General features: G+C 62.0%; 1 protein-coding gene across 1 annotated transcript in view; it reads left to right on the top strand.

Annotated features, from left to right (window-relative positions):
- The window catches only part of PLXNA1 (plexin A1), a 49,972-nt gene that overhangs the window by 8,914 nt on the left and 21,824 nt on the right, over window positions 1–19,234 (top strand). The window contains exons 3-15 of the mRNA XM_050781563.1: window positions 5,893–6,033; window positions 7,148–7,248; window positions 7,421–7,544; window positions 7,626–7,779; window positions 8,620–8,719; window positions 10,317–10,431; window positions 14,439–14,639; window positions 16,501–16,597; window positions 16,663–16,856; window positions 16,958–17,109; window positions 17,186–17,306; window positions 17,655–17,791; window positions 18,980–19,147. Of these exons, the coding sequence (XP_050637520.1) occupies window positions 5,893–6,033; window positions 7,148–7,248; window positions 7,421–7,544; window positions 7,626–7,779; window positions 8,620–8,719; window positions 10,317–10,431; window positions 14,439–14,639; window positions 16,501–16,597; window positions 16,663–16,856; window positions 16,958–17,109; window positions 17,186–17,306; window positions 17,655–17,791; window positions 18,980–19,147 (1,805 nt within the window). The remainder of the gene's footprint in view (window positions 1–5,892; window positions 6,034–7,147; window positions 7,249–7,420; window positions 7,545–7,625; window positions 7,780–8,619; window positions 8,720–10,316; window positions 10,432–14,438; window positions 14,640–16,500; window positions 16,598–16,662; window positions 16,857–16,957; window positions 17,110–17,185; window positions 17,307–17,654; window positions 17,792–18,979; window positions 19,148–19,234) is intronic.

The raw sequence follows: 19,234 nt of genomic DNA, 5'->3' as shown, positions 1-19,234 counted from the left end.
CTGGGGCGGGCCACGGGGTCCGTCTTTGCTGTGCCCCCGCCAGTGGTCTTGGTGGGATGGGACGGAGCCAGCTGCCTGTCGTGGCTGCTCTCTGTGGGGCCTGAGTGTGTGCTGCCACTGCCTGCCCAGGCCAGCAGTCCCAGTCCCCTTTGGGGGGCCATGCACGGTAACCTGTCGACATCTGTGCTTCCTGGTGAGCGTGTGCCACCCCCTTTCTGCCTGTCCTGGATGTGGTTGGCCACTGTGGGCCGAGCCATGAGGATGTAGGGAGCGACAAACCTCCTGTTTGCCCTGTGGGCATAATGAGTGCCGTCCTAGAGCTGGTGGTGTGTGAGGGTGCATAAGTATCCCTTCCGCTTCCCAGCGGCTGGCAGGGCCACCCATGGGGCACGCACGGAGGGCCCTGGCCAGTCAGGCCTAAGCCCGGGCACGGGTCCCTCAACACCGTTGATAAGATGGAGGCAGCAGTGGCTTCCCCATGCCTCGTCTTATGTGTGCTCGGGCTCATGGCCAGCCTGGCAGGGGTGGCCTCTTGAGTATCCGCACTGGGCAGTCACCTTCCCCTACAGGCACATGGGGCCTGTGGTCCCAACCACAGCAGAGACCATGGTGTAGGAGGCCCTGCCAGCGCGCAGTGGGTATGGAGGCTGGAACAACCCAGGGGGCTGGGTGGTCTGCTGGAAGGGTGTTCTGGGGACAAGGAACAGGAGGGCCAAAGCTCAGAGGTGCCCTCGTGGGTGCTGGGAACCGCACTGTGCCTTCTGGGGTTTCAGGGGCTGCCTTGGGCACACTGTGCTTGTGTGGTGGGTCACTTCACCAGAGAAGGTGGCAGGACCAGCTGGATGTGGGGGTAGGTGCTGATGTGGGTCTTTGAGGGCCCAGGACCATGGGGTGGCACTAGGGTCAGAGCTGGAAGTGGCATTGAGGTCACAGGATGGAGGAGAGAGAGCACCAGGCTGCTGGTGGGTTTGAGAGAAGACACTGGGGCAGATGGTCCCTGCTGCCTGCGTCCCCACAGGACCCGTGCTGGTGACAGTCTGGCTGTGACCAAGCCCCAGGTTAGCCTGGAGCCCAGGCAGTGGTATGTGACTGAGGCGGTGCAGTCTATGGTGGTTCCCACTAGCCGTGGCCTCACCAGCTGGGGCTAGGTTCCCCAGGCAGCTGTGCACATCTGCCCTGCAGCAGGGCCAAGCAGACATGCCCTTTGAAACCATGAGCTCCTGAATTCTCACACAACTCTGTGAGGTGGATGTTGGCAGATGAGACCAGGGGTTGGGGAGGTCCACTCCTTGCTGAGGGGTTGCTGCTGGGGCAGGCTGGAGCCTGTCTAAGGCAGCCCTGACTGTCCTCCACCTGCCAGGACCCTGACCTCAGTCTCTGCTCTCCCCTTTGTGCTCCGGGTTGGGGTGGAAGAGGTGGGATTCCTGGGACACTCTCTCCTCCAACAGGTGTGTCTAGCCTGATTCCAGCCCTCGTGCTTCCTGCAAATCCTGTTTTAATTACCCAGTTACTGCCAAGAGGAAATCACTAATTGCTTTTCCAGTATCCAGTTCCTCCTGGCCTTTCTGAGAGTGGTGGGGACCCAGGAAGGAGGCCTAGAACCTGTCCACAGCCGGAGGAAGGGGCAGTCCTGTGAGGGGTGAGGAGGGTCCGGGAGTGGGTTCACTGGGGCCTATCTCAGCTGTGCAGTTCTGGCTGGGAAGGGGAGGGGCAGGTGGGCTCTGCGCCCTGGGGGGGTCCTGAGAAGTGAGGGCAGCAGAGGCTCCTGCCCCGCGAGCAGCCCTTCCTGGGACCCCCTCAGGCTGGGGACGGGTTTGGCAGCTGCCTCTGCAGAAAGGCTGAGAGGCATGTGAAGCCTCCACGCATGGGCACCTCCCTAGCTGCTGCCCCTGGTCTTTGCCTGTTCCCACCTCATCCTGTCCTTCTCCCAGCCCTGGAGCCAGGAGGCAGCTCCACAGGTGCATCCCCGCCTCACAGGCAGGGGAAGGGCCGGGCCCCTGGCTGCCATCACGGGGCACGCAGAGCCAGGCAACTCCCCTTGCCAGGTCAGGGCCAAGCCGGGCAGCCCCCTGCCTCCTGGCGGCTGGGGCGCGTGCCGGCCCTGGCACTTAGCCTGGGTGGCCCAGACATCCTCCCGGCACCCCCGCCTGCCCTCAGCCCGGAGAATGGGCCCTTTGTTGGCTCTGGGCAGGACGGACAGCTGACCTGGCCGGGCCCTCAGCTGCCCGCCTGCAGCAGTTGGCCAGGGCTGTGGTGGTAATGGGAGTGGGTACAGCCAGCAGGGCCAGCCTGGGGCCTGCAGTGAGCCCTGCCTGCTGTGTCCTACGGGCAAAGGGGTGGACCTACTCCCTGGCCTATCTGTGGGGAGGGTCAGGTGAGCCCCGTGGCAGTGGGAGGTGCTCAGTCCAGGAGTGAAGGCCATGCCTGGCCTGGCCCGGACACGGAGAGGCCTCGGGACCCGGCGCTTTGGGACTGCACTTTGGTCTCGGCTCAGAGCCCAGGGTCAACTCACCTGTGTGCATATAGGACAGGGACCCAGGGTTAGACAGTCCAGGCAGAAGTAGGTGGGGGCATCCCATGTCCTCCCAGCTAGGGGTGGGTGGGGGCCTGGTGCAGCCGAGGACCATATCCAGGGAGGCTGCTAGCTCTGCTGAAGCCGCTTGGGTAAAGGGGAGAGTCCTCTCAAGCATGGGGCAGCATGCATGGACAGCGCCAGCTCCTGGTTTGTGCTGGGAGGTGGGAGGGCGGGCTGTTGGGGCCAGTCGTGGAAGGTTCTGTTGGTCTTTGGGGAAAGATTTGCAGATCAAGGAGGTGACAGCTGGGGGAGGATTCCAGGGCATGCCTGTGGCCCGGCCCCACGCCCGGGACACGTCAAGCCTCTCGTTTGCCCTGCCAGCTGCCCAGCTGCTGTGGGAGGGGCTTCTGGGCCCAACCACCTCAAGGGTGGGCTGCCTCCAGGCGGGTGGCCCGCGAGTGGACAGCTGTGGCCAGGGTGTGGGCGTCGGCACGTGGGCTCCTGGCCGGCATGTGCCCCACTGTCCTGCCAGCCACTCTGGCCTCAGGCCCACCGTCTGTGCCCCTGCGCTCCGGTTCTCCTGGAATGCCCTCCTGCCGGGTGCTGGCTCCTGCTTCCAACTTTGCAAGCAGCCTCTGTGCTCCCCCCAGGTGCAGTTGTGAGTCCAGGGCCCAGGGTTCCTCTGGCAGGTGATGTGTGAGTCTCAGTTTACCTCCTGTCTGTGTGGTTTGATAAAGCTGGCTTGGCTGCACAGGCCCTTCACCCTGAACGCTGGCTAGAACACAAACACATGTCCTGGGGACCACTGTCCTAGCTGGATGCCCTGCAGAACATGTGTGGGTGCACAGGGGCCCTGCTGAGTCTGGACCGTGGTGCCTCAGTGAACAGTGTGGGGCCTGTGCCTATGTCTCGTCCATCCTCTGGCCTGGTGTGCTGTGCCGTAGTAGCCTCCTCAATGCTCCACTCACACTGGCCATGCCATGGCCTCTCCTGGAGCTCTGTCTCTCTGGGCCCAGCCTGTGTGCGTGAAGGGGTGGGGGTGACCCAGTGCCGGGCAGGTGGGTGGACAGATGGGTACATGGCGGATGGACAGCTGGACGCGTGTGCTCCCGGCTGCAGCTGTCAGAGCCACCTGTCTGGTCGGCATGCTGCTGGGCGGAGCGGGGCATTCTGCAGCCTGGGGCCCAGCCCATGGCTCCTATGGCTTCTTCCCTTCCTGGGACCCCTCCTTGCACCCCTCACCCACCGTTTCTTGCCTTGGAGCTGGTGTGCCCCCTGGACCTGCCCTTCCCTGACCCATTTCTTCACCCCTTGGTGTGACATCTGTGCCCCCAGCCCTGAGTGGGTAGATGCCTGGCAGGCTGGGCCAGGGTCAGGCTCTGGCGTCATGTGGCCCTGGCTCTTGGGGAGGCGAGTCATGTCCTTGTTGAGACACTTCTCAAGTGCTCCCTGCATGCTGGGCCGGGGTCCATCAGCTTAGGCTGAAGAGGCCCTACTGCCAGGGGCAAGAGGAGCCAGGGGCCATATCCCCTGGTGCTGGTAGGGGAGGGGGAGCTGGGGCTGGGCTTCACAGTGGGAAACCACTGGGGATATCCACAGGGGTGTGGGGATGGAGGAAATGAGAGGAATCGCAGCGCCTAACCGGGGTCTTCTGAGTTGGAGCTGCAGGTCTGCGCACTGGGCACGCCTGCCCCAGCTTCCACCCAGTCTGTGTCCTGCCCTCCTCGCCTTCCTGCCCCCACTCCCTGGTGGCTGTCTTAAGCCACTGGCCCAGATGTGTGGTTGGCTGCTCAGGTGTGGTGATTGCTGTGGGCCTGGCCACCCTGGGTCCCCCTGCTCCTGCCTGGCACACCTGGCCTGGTCCTCCTGTAATGCTCACAACAACTCTGTCTGCGAGAGGCAGAGAGAGGTTTGGACCCAGGCAGTGTGGCCCAGAGGCTGGTCCTGGCTGGCATCCGCCTGGGTCTGAGTACCTACCATCTGGCCACTGACCCAGAGCAAGGCAGGGAATTTGTGGTGCTGGCATCCTAAGCGTCCATCGGGCAGGCCTTAGGCCAGTGGTCATTTTGAACAAGGACTCCCACTCCTGCTGTGGTTGCAGGGCAGGCAGGTGCAGGTGCACTGGGTGCGGGTGTGGGTACCGTCTAGGCCCCACTGGCAGGGGTGCTGGGCGGCTGTGGCCTGGTTGCCCCTAGGCCGCCTGCTGTCCCTGCTTCTCTCCTCCCAGAGGCTGTGGGCCATGGCCCTGCCGCCAGGACAGCTAGGCCCATCCTGGCCGCCTCCTCCCCTGCCCAGCTCTGGGCTCCACTCTTCCGGGTCTGGTTTGACTTAAGCCTGCTTGGTGGCGAGGCAGCTGAGCGGATGTAGGGGGTGGCCGGCGGCGCTCAGGAATGCAGCCCTCCCCCTCTCCCAGCCGACAGCCTCTTTGGCCCAGAAACACAGCGCCCCACCCTGGCTGGCCGTCCTCAGCCCAGGCCTGATGGATCGGGCTCCAACCAGGGGCTTTCGCTGGGCCCTGCTGCCCCCGACCTGCCCTGCCCTGTCACCGTGAGGACACAGAGGAGGGGTACTGAGTCTGGGCCCAGGCTTCTGCCCTGAAGTGGAAGTGGAGAGGTAGAGCGGGAGCAGGAGCGGGTCAGGCTAGGGGAAGCAGGCCACAGCCCGCAGCCTGAGAGCCTGCCCTGGACTCAGAGCTGGGCAGACACGCCCCAAGAGTCCCATCTCTGGAAAGCCCCCTGGGTCTCTCTGTTAATTAAATACATTTGTTTGGTAAAAGCAACTAAAAATACTTGCAGCATCGCAAGCTGCGGAGGAGAAGAGCTGGCTAATTAACGCCTGGTTTGTTTGGGATCTGGAATACATTTCCATGCCAATGAGACGCCCATCCTCCTCCACTGCCTTGCTGGGATGCCCCCACCCCTAGGACACCCCATCCTGGAGTCTCCTGGTCCACTGCCCTAGACTTCCTGTGAACCCTGGCCTCTGCCCCCCACAACCAACATCCCTCCTTCAAAAGCCCAGCCTGGCCCCAGGGATGGCTAGGCACCGTGGGACTCCTGTAGCCTTCACCCTGGGTGTGGCCGTGCTGCTCCATGGTGGGTGCTGGGCTGTGGTTGTCTCCAGGCCCCAATACCCTCTGGCCTCTCTTGACTGATAAAGGGGCTGAGTCCTAGACTGGCCTGTTGGGGTCTGAGTTTGCCCTGCACTGAGGCTGGAGCTGGGGATGTGGAGAGTGAGTATGGCTGGCGCTGGTACTGTCGCTCATGCATGTCTGGGCAGCTCGGGGAGGGGCTTTAGACTCCTGACCCTCGATGGGGGGTGGAGCTGGGTCAGGGAGGTATCAGCACAGCCCCAGTTAGGACCCCTTGCTGCTGCAGATTCTGGTGGACCTCTCGAACCCCAGTGGCCGGCCCGCCCTGGCCTATGAGAGCGTGGTGGCCCAGGAGGGCAGCCCCATCCTGCGAGACCTCGTCCTCAGCCCCAACCACCAGTACCTCTACGCCATGACTGAGAAGCAGGTGGGTGCTGCACCAGTCAGACGGTGTGGCTGAAGGTGGGGGCCCTTTTACCAGGAACCCCAGTCACAGAGCAGTAGGGGTGGGGCCACATCACAAGTTGGGCATCTGTGGCTCCTGGTGAAAGTGGTTTCAAGCCGGTCTGTGCTCTGCCTCGACTGGGTTTGCAGGGGAACTGGTCTGGTCACCAGGGGCCCCACAGCCTCATTGCTGCCTCCATGTTTTCCTGGGCTGGGTTTGGAATTCCCACCCCTCCCCTGTTGACTTCCTGACCACAGAAACAGATGTGTGAAAGAGCGATTTCAGAGACAGGTGTCACTGGAGAGTTTGGGGTGTGTGCTGGGCCCCTGAGTCCTCAGGCCTAGGGCTGGGTCTCTGTCCAGTGGGTCTGCCCATGGGGGCTGTGGCTGGCCTGGTCTACCCAGCCTGATGCCTGGCCCAGCTCTGTAAGGCCATGGACTTGAGTCCCTGGCCTGGTCTGCCTGGAGTCCACCCCTGCCCTTTGACCCAACCTAGTAACCTCGTGGCAGCTGGAGGGTGGGCAGATGGGGCAGGTGGGGCCAGGTTGGGCACACCAGCTGAGGCCAGGCCTCCCTCCGCTTGCGGCTGGCTCGTTTTTCCTCCGCTCCTCCTGGGCACAGTGGGGTTCTGCCTTCCTGGGGACCTCAGGGACGTGCCTCCGTGGGCACTGGGATACTGGGCTGAGCCAAGGAGTCAGAGTGAGCTGAGGCCCGCCTGCCCCTCTGAGTGTTGTCTGGACCTGCATTGGAGCTTGGGATTGGGACCCGCCAAGCCCGTTGATCCCTGGGGAAGCTCAGAGCTGGGATGGAGTCCAGACAGATGGAGAGGAACTCCGGTTGAAGCTGCAGGTGCTTCTTTGATTGGTTTTTCCCATATGGACTGTTCTTTCTGGCTGCTGCCCCCTGGGTTTCCAGGGCAGAGGCCTGACCTGTGCGACCTGGCTTGGCCAGGGCAGGGTTGCCAGATCTGCCTTTGAATAGACTGAGAAGTGCAGGGCCTCCCCGGGCCTAAGGAGAGCAGAGTAGGGAGTCAGAGGTGAGGATGGCTGGGACCGCTGGGGTGGTACTGGAGGGGCCTGACACCTCCCCCACCCCAGGTGACGCGGGTGCCTGTGGAGAGCTGTGTGCAGTACACGTCCTGTGAGCTGTGTCTGGGGTCACGGGACCCCCACTGTGGCTGGTGTGTCCTGCACAGCATGTGAGTCTGGACAGGTGGACAGGGGCAGTCGGGGAGGGCCATGGTGGTCTCACAGTGGGGAGGGGGAGCCTGGTGCATGGCAAGCCACCCCGAGTTCTTTGCCCAAGTCCCGCCTGGCATGCAAGCCCTGTAAGTCTCCCCACCCGCCCAGCCTCAACCTCTCTGCCTGCAGCTGCTCGAGGCGGGACGCCTGTGAGCGAGCAGACGAGCCCCAGCGCTTTGCAGCGGACCTGCTGCAGTGCGTGCAGCTGACTGTGCAGCCTCGTAATGTGTCTGTCACCATGTCCCAGGTCCCAGTAAGTGTGGCACCCCAGGTGGTAAGCGGTGGGGGACAGCCATGGGGACCCTGCTCACCGCGCCTCCTTCTGTCTACCCAGCTCGTGCTGCAGGCCTGGAATGTGCCTGACCTCTCAGCTGGTGTCAACTGCTCCTTCGAGGACTTCACAGAATCTGAGAGCGTCCTGGAGGATGGCCGGATCCACTGCCGCTCGCCCTCCGCCCGGGAGGTGGCGCCCATCACGCGGGGCCAGGGTGAGTGGCCCCAACACAGTGGTGCCCGCTGCCTGGCCAGGTCCAGGGCTGCAATCCAGTTGCCGCCTGTTTAGCGCCTCCCTTGTTCAGTTCCAAGGGCATGTTGGTGACACTCTGACAGCTGATATGGGAGGGGGGGTCTCATCACCTGCTGGTCTGGGAGTGGAGAAAACCCTCCAGGCATGCAGCCAGAGCGAGAGCCTTCCTGCCAGGGAGGTGGACAGTGGATATATCCTTCTTAGGATTTATCTTATGGGCTCACCATATATTTACAGTAGGAATAGATGTAGACACATGAGCATACTTCACCTCCGCTACCATAATTATTGCTATCCCTTCTGGCGTTAAGGTCTTTAGGTGTCCCATGGTGACCCAGAGAGTGGAAGAGCAGGGCAGAGTAGGCGGGATAAAGGGACCACATGGCAGATACCTGGGGTCTTGCAGGGGGCCGCAGGCTGGAGGTGGGAGCGGGTGAGGGGTGGGCCATGTGTGGCACAGGTTTGGTGGGGGACAGTGTCATGGGGACTTGGGGTACACGACCCCTCTGGCTGCCACAGTCCATTGGACAGTCGCTCTGCAGGCTCTTCCCCAGGAGCAGGCAGCCTGGGGGCCTGGGGAGAGTCTCGAAGTTCTGAACCCCTCATGCTACTGAGCAGGAGGCAAGCAGGGCAGATCCCAGGCCCTGGTCACCTGGGGGCTGAGGGGGCTGGACGCGTGTTTGATGTGACTGATGGTGGCAGCTAGGAGGGTCTCCGGGCAAGTCGTTCCCCTGTCTGGACTAGACCTGTGCGGGGGTCCTGGGCAAGCGGTCTTGGTGACTCAGCCATGCTGCTCCTGCAGGAGACCAGCGGGTGGTGAAACTCTACCTGAAGTCCAAGGAGACAGGGAAGAAGTTCGCGTCTGTGGACTTTGTCTTCTACAACTGCAGCGTCCACCAGTCGTGAGTGTCCCTGGGCCCCTCCGCCCACCTGGACCTGGGCTACTTGCCACACCCCCGTCCCTGTGGTCCCACTGTGCTCGCTGTCTGCAGACCTGCCCTCATGTGGCCAGGCAGCAGATGGTGATTCTGTGACTGGGGCTCCCAAGGCCGGGTCCGGGAGGGAGGAGAGGTCACTGTGTGAGCAGCTTGCAGGTAGAGGAGCCAACCAGGGCAAGGCCATGAGTGCAGAGGGTTCCTGAGGCTGGGGCAGGCACATCAGGGGGCAGTAGTCAGAGTGGGCGGCAGTGCCTGCCACACAGGGATCTTGTAGGGCCCCAGCTGGCTGTGTATGGCTACAAGGGCACATTGTGCATTGTTGCCACTGTGGTATGGACAGTGGCCCATGGGCACTGGCGTGGAGGGGAAGCGCTCAGGATGGAGCTGAGGGCTGGTTTGGGGGCCTGGACAGGGGCCCAGACACGGCTCCTGGGTGCCTGCTGCTTCTGGTTGTGGGAGGCTACTGTTGGATGATGTAGCATCCAGGTCCCTTCTGGTTGGTGCTGGCCCCTGTGCAGTCCCCCGGCTTGGGCAGGGAGTATGTCTGGGAGGCAGCTGCTATGCCTGCTGCCCATTTTGGCTGTGAGTATCCCCAGCCTCAGAGGAAGGATGGGAGTAGTTGGGGGCCTCCCATGAGTCCCACTGTGAGCCCAGAGGAGAGCCCTCACTCCTTCCCTGACCCAGAAGACCCAGGCTGAGGCAGTAGGGTTTGGCCTCAGAGACAGGAGGTGCCTGGCTTTTCGGGTATGTCTTTGTTTGTTGACTGACTCACAGATGGACTCTGTCACAGCTCTTTGTGGAGCAACAGCCGTGAGCCAGGCAGGCTTTTTATTTCCAGGATGCAGCATCTCCTGTCCCAGGTGGGGTGGGGGATCTCTGGGGCAGAGGCCTGGAGGGGGCCAAGGGCTGCAGGAGAAGCAGGGTGGTTGGGGGAGCTGGCAGGTCAGGAGATCCTGGAGAGGAGATGGAGGTGGTATGTTCCTGGAGGCTGTTGAGATGGCAAGGTGCCAGCCCTGTGCAAGGCTGAGTTGTGGGCAGAGCACCTACAGTGGCCAGCCTGGCAGACCCTGGGGTGTATCAGAGGAAAACAGACAAGCTCCTGCCCTGGCTATCCTGCTTTCTGCAGGGAGGTGATGTGCATGACCCTGTCCAGCTCTGTGGCAGCACATGCTGCTTCAGTTTAAATCTAAGTTTGCTAAAAGGAGTCAAGATTTAAAATGAAGTTCCTTAGTTGCACTAACACATTTCTGGTGCGAGTATCCATGCCTGGCTGGCAGTCAGATGATGATCAAGGCTCTGGAGGAAAAAGCGGCAAAGAGGAAAGGGAGCTTGGGGTCAGGAGGGTGGGCAGGCAAGACCAGCTGTCGGGGAGGTGTGAGGAGGCAGAGGGGCAGCCACACTCAGGTTTGGGGGAAGAACTTTACAGGCCAGGGGCAGTCAGTGCCAAGGCCCTGAGGTGGCACTATGAATACCAGCAGGGGCGGCACGGTGTCCTTCTGATCGTGCGTGACCCCACGTGGTTGTGGGTCCCCAGGCTTCAGCACCCACCCTTTCCCTGCAGCTGCCTGTCCTGTGTCAACGGCTCCTTTCCTTGCCACTGGTGCAAATACCGCCACGTGTGCACACACAACGTGGCTGACTGCGCCTTCCTGGAGGGCCGTGTCAACGTGTCTGAGGTAAGGCCGGGCAAGGGTGAGGCCCAGGTTTTCAGAGGTGGAGCAGAATTGGGTTGAAACATCCCATCTGGATGTCACCTGAGGCCTGGCCCAGGGAGCGCCTGTGGGTGTCTGGGATGTCAGCGTGTGGTGCATGCACCACCAGCCTGGGTCAGCAAGGTGACCCTGGATGCCAGCTGGGAGGCCTGTGGGGTCACTGTCTTGGCCTGAAGCCAGGCCTGTGGTATTTGTTGGTGACCCCTGGGTGTCCTTTGTGACACTCAGGGAGGGGGAGAAGCCTCAGATGAGTTCTGCCCCTGGGCCTCTGTGTGGGGGCTGCAGACACAGGCTCCTGGGTGCAACGGGGGGCACTGTCAGGCTGCAGAGCGGGTGCGCGCAGAGCCTGGGGTGCGGGTGCCTGGCTGGGCAGGCACAGAGGCCTCCGTGTCAGGCAGGGGAGCTTGCTGGCCTAATGTGCCTGAAGGCTGGTGAGTTCTGGAGTCACCAGGCGCTGAGTAGTAATTGCTAGTAATTAGGTAGTAATTATTCCGGGCTGGGCAAGGCACTGGCTTTATGAGCAGCAGGCTATTCCTTTTGGAACCTGAGGCACTTGAAGCAGGACAAGGCAGGACCCAGGGCCCACAGGCGCTGAGTGGCGAAGCTGGGGCTGGAGCTGTGGCGGCCCCCACCCCCACTGGCTCTGGCTGTGGGTGTGGAGCCAGGACTTGCAGCCAGGTCCCTTTCCTTTGCTGTGGACACTACACCCATTGGCTGGAGGGGGCAGATTCTGCTTGCCAGGGAGACCTTGGAGGCTGCAGCTGGGCTGCACTTCCCTGCCGGGCTGGGGACTGGGGGCTGGGGGCTGAGGAAGTTGCATGGCGGCCTTCTCTCCTCTGGGTCCGTTGTCACAGAGGCCCCCCTGGCCCCTAGCATCACCCTCTGGACTGGACTTTTCTGTTCCCTGGCATGACATCAGGGCACAGGACAACAGTGGAGGGTAGCCCGGGGCAGCAGGGACCACGGTGCCTGTGTCAGGGTGACTGCCTATGACAGTGAGTGTGTGGGAGCCACGGACACAGTGGGGGGCTTCCCTGGGGGTGCAGCCTGCCCGAGGAGCCAGGCCAAGCAAGGTATGCTGGGGTGTGGGCAGAGCGCAAGGTGGAATCTGAGGCGGGAGCTGGTCCTGGGGCCTCTCGGGCCAGGGAGAGCTGGGTATGAAGTCACTGTGGGGTGGGTGTATAGAGGCACTGGCTCTGGCGCTGAGAGCCGCCTAGGGTTCAGGCGGTGGGGAAAGCACAGTGGTCGTCAGGGATGGTAGCAGGGCCCTGGGCAGCTTGGGGTGGTTTTGGGGCTGAGATAGCCCAATTCCTCAGTGGTGGCCTTCCCTGAGCCTTCCCCATCCATGCCATGAACTTCGGGGCACCCTTGGGGAGTGGAGGAAACGGACCCTGGAGTAGTGGCCCTGGGCCTCAGGGCATGGGGAGGCAGAGCAGGCAGGGCTGGGCTAGGGGGTCGCAGGACTGTGTGGGGAATGGATTCTCTCCACAAATACTTTACTCTTTTTTTTAGCTTGAGTCCCAGATTTTTATGGAGCTGTTTCCTAAGGGGCGTGACGTGAGTCCTCCCGGACTCAGGGCACAATGGCCAGTGGCAGTCCCCACCCCTCACAAGCCCTCTTTCCGTCTCTGTTTCTGGTGGGTTCCTCGAGCCACCTCCTGAGACAGGAGCATACTACATCCAGCTTCCTGCTGAGATAGCCAGGCCTAACCCCCAAGGCCGCTGCCCACCCCCTGCCCCATGCTGGGAGGGGGTCTCTGTGGCCCCTTCTTGTGCCTGCCTGCACACTGGGGTCTGTGTGTTTTGTCTGAAGGCGGAGTGGCCTGTGCATATTGATGGGAAGGGCCGCCAGACTGAGCCCATGGGGGCAGCTGGTTCTGTGTGCCAGGGCCTAAGGGCTCCCACATGGAGCCCCCACCAAAGCAGAGCTCATGAGACGTGCTAAGTCAGGACTTTCTCTTAGAAATGCCTGTTTCTGGACTCTGCAGAAAGGGCGGGGTGTGGTTTGCGTCTTCACATAACATTTGTATGCCCTGCCAGTCAGCTCCCAGACCTGAGCAGGTCTGTAGACTCCTTGCATGAAGGGGAGGCTGGGGTCCCTTGAGGAAGGAGCCTGGTGCGCTGGCAAAATGCACCCGGTTAGTCTTCCCCCAGCGTTTCCCAGAGGGACCTCCAGCCTTTTTCCGGGGAGACTATGCACTGGGGAAAAGGTTGTAATCAGAGTCTTTGGGGACAACTGGACCTGGCCCTGAAGAGGGACCTCCAGCCTTTTACCTGGGAGACTATGCACTGGGGAAAAGGCTGTACTCAGAGCCTTTGGGGACAGTTGGACCTGGCTCTGAACTGTCATTAATCCCAGGAGACCCATGCCACTGTGGGCCTGGGTCAGAATCGGGCCAAGTGGAGTCAGGTGCTCACTGGAGTTTGAGCCCAGGCCTGACCCAGTGGGCCGCATGGGGGCAGAGCTTCCTGGGTTCTCATTCAGCTTGGTGTTGGGGAGGAGATGGGGTGGGGGTGTGGGGAGCACTTGAGAGGACCGGGTGTGGCCCAGGCAGCCAGTCAGCTTCCTGCCCCTGGCAGAGGGCAGGGGTGGCGAGGGGACAGGCCAGCCTCAGGGTGATGGGGCAGGCAGGTAGGGGCCAGCCACATTGGCCTCGATGCCTGCTGGGCCCACACACTCACACTGGTGTTGTGGTGGGTGGTGCTTTTTCCTGGCTGGGACCTGGGTTCTAGGGGTGGGCCATGACTGAGACCTCACGCTGGGTGAGCCAGCTTCATGTCTTGTGCCAAGAGGTTTCCTGGACTTACAGGCACCAAAGAAGCCCAGGCCTCACCGTAGTTGCCTTCTGGCTTGCTGCAGGCTGAGCTGCCTGGGCTCCTCTGGGCATTTTTCGGTTGGGTGGACAGTGGGGGCAGCTCAGCTGGTCTCAGACTGACCATTCTCCGGAGCTCACAGGCAGCCTAGCTTGGACTGAAAGGAGTCTCAGTGCCCTGAGCCACCCGTTTTCATGGCTGGGGCCCTAGGGTGACAAGGCCCGTGTCACAGTGAGACTCCAGCCTAAGCCTCAGCATGCAGAGTCACTGGGTGCACCTCATACTGCCAGGGAGGTGTGGCATAGGTATGGCCACTGTGTGTGCCTGTGCCTTCCGGCTGCAGCTGTGGTGGGAACACACAGTTGCAAGTGCAGCCCCTAAGTTGGGGCCAGTGGCCCTAGCTGCAAGGTGCCACCACCTGCTTCTCCCTGGTGGACACAGGAGCATCCCTGCAGACCCAGAGATTAGTGGTCAGCTTGCCTAGCTGGGCCTTGTTAACTCTGCTTCCCTGGAGCTCCTGAGGGGCTGGGCCAGAGTCCAGGCCCCCTCCTGGGTCCTGGAAAATCTCTGCAGAGCTGGGCCTGGGCCTGCCTGCCTGCCTTGGGGGCTGTTGCAGGGCTTGGGGATTACAGCCTGTTTTCAGCATCCCTATTTAAAGCCCAGCTTCTCAGTGTTCCCAAGGGACCATCTCCTGAGGCCAGCAGCAGCCATGCTGCAAGGAAGCCGGGCCATTGCATCAGTTATTGTTGCCGAAATGCTGGCCCCAGAGGCCAGGCCTGTTTTTCTGCTGGGCTCTGGTTATTTTTATACACTCCCTGGGCCCCCAGTGCAGAGCCTGCAGCCCCAGAACCCCACTCTTTCCTGCCTCTGGAGCCTTTTCAGCTGCTGGCCAGATGGGGCTCCTTTGGTCTCTGGAATGGTGGGGGTCCTAGAACATGGGGCAGGGCATTCAGGGGCCAGAGGTAATAGAGCTTGTCTGGATCACAGTATGCAGTCACTGTCCCAGCCAGCGGTTCTTGGTTTGCCAGTGCATAAAATGGGCACATTGGTGCTTGGCTGGGAGCACCACAGGCCCAGTGCACATCTGGAGTGCCGTGAGGTGCACCTTGCTCACTGGTCTCCACCCCCGGGCTCAGCCAAACTCTCCTTATCCCTAGGACTGCCCACAGATCCTGCCCTCCACCCAGATCTATGTGCCAGTAGGAGTGGTAAAGCCCATCACCCTGGCTGCACGGAACCTGCCGCAGCCACAGTCAGGCCAGCGTGGATATGAGTGCCTCTTCCACATCCCAGGCAGCCCGGCCCGTGTCACCGCCCTGCGCTTCAACAGCTCCAGCCTGCAGTGCCAGAATTCCTCGGTGAGGTGGCCACGGCAGGGGCTGGGGGCCATGAGCAGGAATGGGCCGGTTATCCTCATGGCCCTGGGTCCTGGCATGTGCTTATTCACAAAGGGCAGTGCACGTGCTCACATGTATCTCTGATGAGTCAGAAGCCACTCCTGGCTTCCCCAGGCCATTGCCAGGCCCTTTAGATGTGCCTGGGTCATGTGGGCAAGTGGGCTGCAAGGGGCCCATGCTGTCCTGGTAGCTGCTGAGAACACCCAGATGTGTGGTAGGAGCAGCCTGAGTGTGGGAGTGGACAGCAGCCAGACTCATGGGACTCGCACACTGCAGTCTCCGTGGGTCCTAGGCATGGGCTGATCGTCAGGTCTGAGTGTGTGCAGGAATAGCCAGGTGGCAGCCAGCCTTCATCACTGTGGCTCCCGGAGGGCAGAGGTCAGGGTGCCAGAGCGCATGGTTCCGTCCATCCCTGGCCAAATGCAGAAAACACTCCCATTGGCCCGCACTTGCACACTAGCAGACGGGTGTTGCCTGTGGTCCTAGAAGGGTATGTGTGGACCTTCAGATTTGACACAATAGTGTTTGAAAAGCTCTACTGTCAGGTGCAGTACATTCAGTGACAGGGGATCTCTATAGAGCCAGCTGTTCCCTGAGTGGTGGGGAAGTGGGGCCCAGTTGCCCAGCAGTTGGAGGCCTGGGCTGAAGTCCTGCACTCCCTGCAGGCCTCTGTCTCACCTTCTGCTCAGGACGGGTGTGATCCAGGGAGCTGTGGGCTTCCAGGAACTCACTGCAGGGGCAGGTGGCTGGGCTGTTGTGTGGGGCACTGGTCTGTCGACAAGGTCTTGGCTGGACCCCATCCCCTGGAAGCCCTGGGGAGGGCCTTGATGGGGTCAGAGGTCTGGAGCCCTTTGGCTGACTCCTGGTCTGTCCCAGCAGCGTGGGGTAGGCTCTGGAGGGTCACAACAGGCTTCCTGGGGCAGGGTGGGTTGCAGGTCTGCCATGAGGATCACTCCTGGCCACCACAGCTATCTGGAGTTCCCTCTGCCATCCAGCCTTTCCAGACATTTCTGCTGTATCACCAAGTCTTCGCCCGCCCTGCACCTTCCACCTGCGTCTCCCTCCCCACCCTCCCTTCTCACCAGGCCCACATTAATCTTCCCTTCAGCTGTGTTTAAAGGGAAGAGGGAGTATCGGGGAATTTGATAGGATCCAATTAAATTCCTGCAGATAAAATAATGATGAATTGCCGGGCCGCCCCTTGGAGACACTGGGCTCCCTGCACCGCCCCAGCACGGGAACAGAGTTGAGGTCATCCGCGGCAGAAAGTCGGGCACAGCTGGAGCCCTAGCCAGGCTCCCTGGGAGGGGCAGTTCCCCTGGGCCCAGCCCAGCCTTGTTGGGGAGGGGACGGGGAGCAGGGCTGCACCTGACAGTGATTCTGCCTGTCTATGCCCCAGTCCAGGGACACAGATCTCCCATCTCAAGGCAGGGCATTCCTGGCCCATTCAGCAAAGATATTGAGGTTCACAGAGCATGCTGCTGCGTATTCTAGGGCCAGCTGGGAGTCCTGATTTCCCAGCCTGGCTGACTGCAGGGAGTGGTCAGAGGCTGCCTGTGGTTGGAGGTGGTCTCCAAGGGGGTGCCACAGAGGTGACTGGGAAGCACAGAGGTTCCCCTGGAAGGGCACCTCATGGTTGCTAGGCTGGAGAGAGGGACCTCTAGAGCCAGGAAGGAAGCCCTGTGTAGGGTGAGGGTGGAGAGGGAGCGGTTGTGGCTGCAGAAACTTCTCCCGGAGCTAGCACCCTGGCAGCTTTGTGGACCTGAGGCTCCGGCCTGGAGGCCGCTTAGCTGGGAAGCCTGACCTCGCCATCACCCAACAGTACTCCTACGAGGGGAACGATGTCAGCGACCTGCCAGTGAACCTGTCGGTAGTGTGGAACGGCAACTTCGTCATTGACAACCCACAGAACATCCAGGGTGAGTGGGCGCCCGGGCGGGGTGGGCAGTGGGCAGGCCCGAGCTGACCGCACCCCTCCCCGCAGCACACCTCTACAAGTGCCCGGCCCTGCGCGAGAGCTGCGGCCTCTGCCTCAAGGCCGACCCGCGCTTCGAATGCGGATGGTGCGTGGCTGAGCGCCGCTGCTCCCTGCGACACCACTGCGCGGCCGACACACCTGCATCCTGGATGCACGCGCGTCACGGCAGCAGTCGCTGCGCCGACCCCAAGATCCTTAAGGTAGGGCCCCCAGCCCTGCCCCACACCCCATGCCCCGCTCCACACGACCCCAAACCCTACGCCCGGCGGGACGCCTGTACCCCAGCCTCTGCCTCCCACAGCTGTCCCCCGAGACGGGCCCAAGGCAGGGTGGCACGCGGCTCACCATCACAGGTGAGAACCTGGGCCTGCGGTTTGAGGATGTGCGTCTGGGTGTGCGCGTGGGCAAGGTGCTGTGCAGCCCCGTGGAGAGCGAGTACATCAGTGCGGAGCAGTGAGTACAGCCCTGGGTGTGCGCGGGGCGGGACGGGGCGGGGCAGCTGCAACCCCTGAGGCCCGCCTGCCCACAGGATCGTCTGTGAGATCGGGGACGCCAGCTCCGTGCGGGCCCACGATGCCCTGGTGGAGGTGTGCGTGCGAGACTGCTCACCACACTACCGCGCCCTGTCACCCAAGCGCTTCACCTTTGTGGTGAGTCTGCCGCCCTCCCTCTCTCACTATTCCCTGCTGCTCTGAGAGGGTGCCACTGAGGGCTCCTGTGCCTCTTCAGGGCCCCTTGTCTGGCCACGCTCTGCCACTGCTCTTCCATGGCCTGGGTGCCGCCCCTCCCCTCCCTTGCCTAGGCCAGCTCCAGGGCTCCCTGGCTTACCTTGGGCTGTGCCTGAGAAACCTGGGAGTACTGCCTCTGAAGTGCAGCTCCCGGGCATGCGGGCTCCTAGTCTGGGGAACTGGAGGGGTAAGCAGGCCAAGTGGGGCCTGTCCCCATGTGGCCCCCGGGGGACTTTCCTGAGAGCTTCAGCAAGTTCCCTCTTCCTGCAGACACCAACCTTCTACCGTGTGAGCCCCTCCCGCGGGCCTCTGTCAGGGGGCACCTGGATTGGCATCGAGGGAAGTCACCTGAATGCAGGCAGTGATGTGGCTGTGTCGGTCGGTGGCCGGCCCTGCTCCTTCTCCTGGTACGGGGTGCAGGTGGGGGTGGGGGCCTGGCTGCCCCTCCTCCTGGTTCAGATGGTTGCATGCCCCTTCTTGTTGTCTGGGCAACGAGGCTATGGAGAGCCTGGCTGGGGTGATCACTGTGAAACCCAGAGGCGGAAGTTACCATGGAAACAGGCTACCTCCAGAGTGGGAGGACTGGGCGGTGACGGGGGTGGGGCCTGCCTTTGGGGGCGGGGCAACCTGGCTGCCTCTGCCTTGGTTCTTCCCTGTGGGTATGGGGAATCCCTTGGGTACAAAATAAGAAGTATTTTTAAAAATTTTTAAGAGAGAAAACAGAAATCTTAACAAAAGCCCTGAGGCTTGAAGTGGATAATTTTAGATTAGGGATGATAATGGAACATCCCTTTAAATATTTTCCTGTGGTAATTACCCGTTATCAGACTAATCATTGGTATCTGCAGCTGAGGGGGCCTGGCGGCTGTGGGGCTCCTGGCAGTGGTGGAAGAGCTGAAGGTCCGGACCCAGGTGCGGGCCATGCCCGGCTGCCTGCCCAGTGGGGTGTCCCCATGACACCTGGGCCAGCTCATCTAGTCTCCTCACAGCCCCTTGGGATGCAGGGATAGGGCGAGGTTTTCCCACTGGGACAGGTGCCAAGAGGGAAGGTGTCTGCCTGGCCCAGGGTAGTAGGAATGGGCACTCGGCTCCCAGCACTTGGAGCACAGGCTGAGTGAGGGTGGCCCTGGGACAGACAGGGAAGGTCAGGCCAGGGCTTAGTCTCTTCGGCCCTCCCCAGGGAGAGAGGGAGGGCAGCGTGAGCCTACCTCCCAGCCTGGCATGTGTGGGGTGGGCCTGCTGCTCACTGCCTCTGGGGAGGCAGAGGCCTGGTGCGTGTGGAGCCCTGGCCAGGGTCATCTGGAGTGGGTGTGGGCGACAGGGAGGCTGTGATGAAAGCAGACCTGGAGAGGCAGCAGACCAGGTCCCAAATGCCAGGCTGGGCAACAGTGGGGGCCTGAAGGGGCTGGGAGCCAGGGCGAGGGTAGGACAGACATACACAGTCCCGGGAGGGAAAGTAGCAGTGATAGTATGCAGCCACCCAAGGCAGTCCCTGTGACAGATGGCACCCTGCCCACTGTTCCTCAATGCATCTACATTCCACCTGCCTGAGTTCCGCCTGTGTGCTCCTCACTGTCCCACTCGGGCACCTCCAGGAGGAACTCCCGTGAGATCCGGTGCCTGACACCCCCCGGGCAGAGCCCTGGCAGCGCTCCCATCATTATCAACATCAACCGCGCCCAGCTCACCAACCCCGAGGTGAAGTACAACTACACCGAGGACCCCACCATCCTGAGGATCGACCCGGAGTGGAGCATCAACAGGTGGGGCCCAGCAACACCCATTCCCTGTCCCCAGCTGTTGAGAGCAGCGCCGAGCCAGGAGCTCTTCCACCAGGCACTTGGTGGTGG

The sequence above is a fragment of the Macaca thibetana genome, chromosome 2 (assembly GCF_024542745.1).
Source record: "Macaca thibetana thibetana isolate TM-01 chromosome 2, ASM2454274v1, whole genome shotgun sequence".
Taxonomy (NCBI): Eukaryota; Metazoa; Chordata; class Mammalia; order Primates; family Cercopithecidae; genus Macaca; species Macaca thibetana.
The sequence above is the reverse complement of the archived record's forward strand: the minus strand, read 5'-3'. Positions and strand labels throughout refer to the sequence as shown.